At 40.1% G+C, this 5,248-nt stretch overlaps 1 protein-coding gene across 1 annotated transcript; it reads right to left on the bottom strand.

The window, feature by feature from the left end:
- Positions 1-633: 633 nt before the first annotated feature.
- Positions 634-4,973, bottom strand: LOC145707839 (uncharacterized). Its single transcript, XM_081785460.1, has 7 exons — positions 4,727-4,973; positions 4,241-4,639; positions 2,495-4,143; positions 2,284-2,415; positions 2,143-2,217; positions 1,420-2,098; positions 634-897 (listed from the first exon to the last, which is right to left on the bottom strand). The coding sequence occupies exons 2-6, from the start codon at positions 4,471-4,473 to the stop codon at positions 1,917-1,919; spliced, it is 2,271 nt and encodes a 756-aa protein (XP_081641586.1). The 5' UTR covers positions 4,474-4,639; positions 4,727-4,973; the 3' UTR covers positions 634-897; positions 1,420-1,916.
- Positions 4,974-5,248: the final 275 nt, after the last annotated feature.

Consider the following 5,248-nt stretch of genomic DNA (forward strand, 5'->3'; position numbering starts at 1 on the left):
CCGTCAGCTTTTTCCTCCGAAAAATTGAAATTTTTGAAAACACCATATTTATGGTTCTTTATGTGTCCTTAAGGTAAACTTTCTTCAAAAACTTGATAAGACGAAGATTTGACCAAGAAAAATCAATATTTTTGCCAAAATTAGGGCAAATTCTTCAATTTTCGGCGAAATGCTCAATTTTCAAATGCGATTTTAAGGGTGAAGGAGTCGAGATAGACTCCCAAAAATGAAGCCTCAAAATCGTTTTTGACCCGTGGAATCCATTTCCGGGGTGAAAATTTTAAAATTCCGAAATTTGATTTTTCAAAAAAAGCTGACGGGGGGGGGGGGTCCTTAATAAGAAAGCATAATTTGAAAATAGTAATCCTATTTTACTGTTAATAATATTATTTTTATAGGTATTTATCGTTTTTATGGCAAAAATATCAGTCAATAATCTTACCAGCATTGGAAATCCTCGTTCGCTAAAATATCTGCCTTGGACTACGCTCACAGCTGCGAAAACAAGATTAAAAACTTTCATATTTTTCTTTTCAAGCCTTGAAAAAAGTGGATTTTGTAAATTGTGTTTTGTTTGAGTTCTTGCGGCGAAAACCTTATTTTATAGCACCCGACTTCGCAAGCTTTTTAATAATTGATTGGATTTATTAAAATGACCCTCGGCGCAAGAGGGCCACCAGCGCGCCTCCTTTGCATTTACAGTAGAAGCCAACACTTGTTGTTTGAACACGATACAGCTCCGAATCAAAGATACAGGGGGTAGTACAGGAGATCATACAGGTAGAGGGAGATGAGCAGCTTCAGTTGGTGTATACATAAGGGTCGTAACGGGCCATTTTCGTGACGAAATCACCGCGGGTGAAGACTTTGTGGATAGCAGACTTGAATCTCATCATTCTGAAGTCATTTTTAGGCCGTGTGAAAATAATTGAGTTTTTGTGAATAACGAAGTTAGGCGTAAGAATGATTTAATAATCCCAATCTATTCTATGTTTATATCATCAAGTTTTATCGTTATTAAATAAAGCGACCCTTTTTTTAATAAAAAAACAACAAGGGATAGAAATGGTTAAGAATGATGGCTCTGAAATATTTTTATCAAGCAACGATGAGTTTCGCGAGCTGTTCGAATTGTCTTCGGTCAACTTTTTCGTCGAACTTGCATGATAAATTTATTTTTTATTTAGAGTCTACTTGTTTTTCTTGATTTTTTAATCCTAAAAGCCACAATCTCCTCGTTGATTTCCAAAATTCTCACTGTTTCGTGTACCTCTTTAAATTTGTATTGCACCCCCTATCTGTACAGTTCTTAGGTGAAAATAAACTGAAATCGCTAATTGGTAGCCTTTTCGCATTTGAATCTTATAGACAGCTATTCGATTCGATTATTGAGATTCGTGCTAACTCTTATTGACTTACCTCGGGCATTGTCGATATCTTTGAGTTACCAGAGTCGCTATCGCGTCTTCCAAATCATAAAGCGACTTTGCCAGAAAGATTCTCCTCCTTGTCTCCAACTGTTCTGTGAAAAAGGTTCAATTGCAGGATTTGAACTTGATCTAATTGTCGATTTATTATTAACGAAAGCAGAAGAGAATGAATAAGATCATAATTGGCCATTTTGAAAATGAGCAGGGCTTTCAGATTCTAATCGAATATGTCAGATTTGAATTTTGATGGTTTTTTTCTAATTGACTTTTTTGCTATTTTAATCGGGTTGATTACGCAAAAGATGCATATTCAATTCAAATTGCATCATGCGAAACCATATATAAAGAGGCCGTTTTTGTACTGTATCGACAGTAAGATTGGTGAACCCTATCCTAGAGTGTCGATCTCACAATTGTACGGAATTCCATAAAAAATATCGGTGAAAACATCCTGGGCCCGGCTGCAGATCGACTGTACTTTCTATTTTAAGGGGTCGACGGGGATATACGGAATGTGTTAAACACATCAGTACATAGTGCCAACACGAGGCTGTTGACATGATAAATGCCCGTACCGTCTACCCGATCCTTATTAATAATTTCCCGCTTGAGTTGAAGTCCTCGAGTGCTCACACGAATCTGGAAGTTTAATAAGTCGCAGAATCGATCTACAATCAAGGTCAAAAATGCTGTCTAAAACAAACCATTCTACCTCCAAGAAGATCTTTAAAAGTCTCCGAATGAGTTGAGTGAGCCAGAACATATTGCATCCACGGATTCAAATCGTCTAAAAGATGCAAAAGTAACAAATTTTGGATCAAATATTCTCCCTGAACATATTAAATATACTGACCATTAAAATCTGCCGCATCATTTTGAGTCGCTTTTCTAAGTGCGTTTTGGCAGGTTTCAAGCTCGTTGGTTAGTTTAGAGATGAAGATGCTTAGCGCTCCGAATTCTGGACGATGTTGTTCTTCGTTGTTTTCTTTGAAGGTTAATTTTAGAGAGTTGGAAAAAAGGGACCCAAAAGAATAATAAAAACAAAGAGTCAATGTAATATTTACCTGCTGAACCGAGGTAAGAGTCTGAATTTATTCCAATAAAGAGGTCTTCCGTTGTTGTTAAAAACTCTTCGGCTGCTGCAGTAGTCATCGAATCAGTGGTGGAGAAAATGCGAGGGTCAGATGATGTCACAGGAGTAGATACGGTAGTGGTGAGTTGATCCTCCGTTCCAAATAGAAAATCGCCCAAGCTGAAGTCCGAGAGCCCGTCTAAAATCGGCGAGTCTGTTGTAATGCCACGGTTTAATTCGGAATCCGGCGAATTGGGAGTGATCAATAATTCATTATGCAGTGTTACTGTTTCTCGGGTCGAATCAGAATATGGAGTTGTATTTATCTCATCGTTGAAAGAGTTGGAATCAAAAGACGTTGAGTTCGGGTTGAAATAATCGAGGATTATTTCAGTGGATGCTTGAGCTTCAGTTGTCGTGGTCGTTGTCGTCGATGTGGTTGTTGTTGATACGATTTCGCAGTTTGCGCCAGCGAACCCATCTTGACAAATGCATTCAATCTCGGCGCCATTATATGTGCAATCGGAATCATTTTCACAAGGAGATGCTGTGCACGGATCATCCTGGCAGTCTTTTCCAGAGAATCCATCTGGACAGATGCATTCGTAAACTCCACCATTTTCTGTACAAGTTCCTCCGTTCTCACAAGGCTCGCCAGAGCAAGGAGTAAGTTGACAGTTTTCTCCAGAAAAGCCATCATCACAGGCGCATTCGTAGCCAGAGCCGATTACTGAGCATGATCCGTGTCCAGAGCAAGGATTTTGAGAGCACGGTGTTGTCTCGCAATTATCTCCTGAAAAACCCTCCTCACAGGAGCAGCGATAGGATGATCCGAATATTTCACAACTGGCACCATTTAGACAAGGACTGTCAGAGCAGGGGGTTGATTCGCATTTCTCCCCGCTAAATCCTTCTGGACAAGAGCATGTAAAATCTGATCCTTCAACAACACACGATCCATTATTGACGCAAGGATTTGCAGTACATGGCGTCATTGAGCAATTAGCGCCGCTGAAGCTAGAAGGACAAGTGCATTCAAAAGTGGATCCGTTGACTGAGCATTGGCCGTTGTTTTCGCATGGATTGTTTGAGCAAGGGTCAATTTCGCACGTCTCGCCAGAGTATCCAGACGGGCAGGAGCAAGCGCACGAGGTTCCGTTGATGGAAGGTAAGCCGGAATTGAGACAGGGGTTGGGATCGCAAGGACTAGGGGTCGTGGTGATCGTTGTGGTTGTAGTTGTTGTGGTGGTGGTAGTTGTCGTCGTTGTTGTGGTTGTGGTGCTCGTAGTTGTGGTGGTTGTAGTTGTTGTTGTGGTAGACGTGGTTGTGGTAGTAGTAGTTGTTGTAGTCGTAGATGTCGTCGTAGTTGTGGTACTTGTAGATGTGGTAGTTGTTGTGGTTGTAGTAGAAGTAGAGGTAGTCGTCGTTGAAGATGTAGTTGTTGAGGTTGTTGTGGTAGTGGACGTCGTTGTGGTAGAAGTAGTAGTAGACGTAGTCGTTGTTGTCGTAGAGGACGTTGTCGTTGTTACATCTGGAGAAGATTCTGTTGGTTTTGTCTCAGTTGTTGTATCCACAATGATTTCCTCTTCACACGGACCCAATCTCATTAAATCCGGTAATGGTCCATCAATATTCGTCCATCTAAAAACAGCCATGAATGGGAAATCAAAATCGAATCAAATATTCAAGTACATTCAAAGGAAAGTGGTATTATCCCATTTGGCTCGTTTTGACTTACCCAGCTTCAGTTGGACAAGCTCCCGAGTGCGTTCTGGAATATGCAAAGCCACTGTATTCGCCGGGCGTCATTGACACAAACCAGATCTTTGAACGGCAATAGAGGTAAATTCTATCCCCATTAAAATAAACTGCAGTTCCAGGATCAAAACGAGCGTCAGGAAAATTCGCGATTTCTTCTTCCCGCAAAATGTAAAATTGATTTCTATTTACGAGTTCAAATAAAACGCTCATCAAGTCTCATAAAAGATTCTCTTGCTAACTCGTTCCTTGAATCTACTGTATCTCTATACAAATTCAGCGTCAGTCGAGGACAGCAATCAAATTGCGCCGAGGAAAATCCAAACAATAAGAAGAAAAAATTTGCAGAGCGCATTTTTCTCTATTCGACGAAAAAAAACTGAAGTGGCAAAGTTGGAAGGGATTCTTTTATAGAGGAAAAAGTGAAAGTGGGTACTTATAATCTGCACTTTTTCCGCGTACTCACCTGGAAAAAGCAAAGGGATGAAAAAGGGCTTCCGGAGTAATTGGCGACACCGGAGCTGATTCTTCGCGCATGATTTACGCTCTTGCGCTCGGCGTGCTTCAGAGGGGAAGTTGTAAAATAAGTAGCAGGAAAACCGACAAATATATATACAGTTAGCACATTTGTACAAAGTGACGACGGGAAATATTCTCAGATATTAATATTTAAGAATATTTTGATATCTAACTATATATACAAGTGCAGCTTATGGAAATTTATTACAGACAGGTCCTTTTGCAAGATGGACCTTCGCTACTAGCCCTCCTCTTTCTCAAAGAGCTCATACTCTCTTCCTGTTCTTCTACAGAAACCTCGTTAGATTGATCGTCTGGTTCAGAATGTTGATTGTTATCGTTGTTGTCTTCGGGCATTCGAAATTTGAATCCAAAGCCAAGATAACTTTAAAATAAATCATAATTCAGGTTTTTTTGAAACAATTACTGATACCAGTATCGAGAAAGAACGTCGTTTGTGATCCCCCAA

The sequence above is a fragment of the Oikopleura dioica genome, chromosome 1 (assembly GCF_907165135.1).
Source record: "Oikopleura dioica chromosome 1, OKI2018_I68_1.0, whole genome shotgun sequence".
Lineage (NCBI taxonomy): Eukaryota > Metazoa > Chordata > Appendicularia > Copelata > Oikopleuridae > Oikopleura > Oikopleura dioica.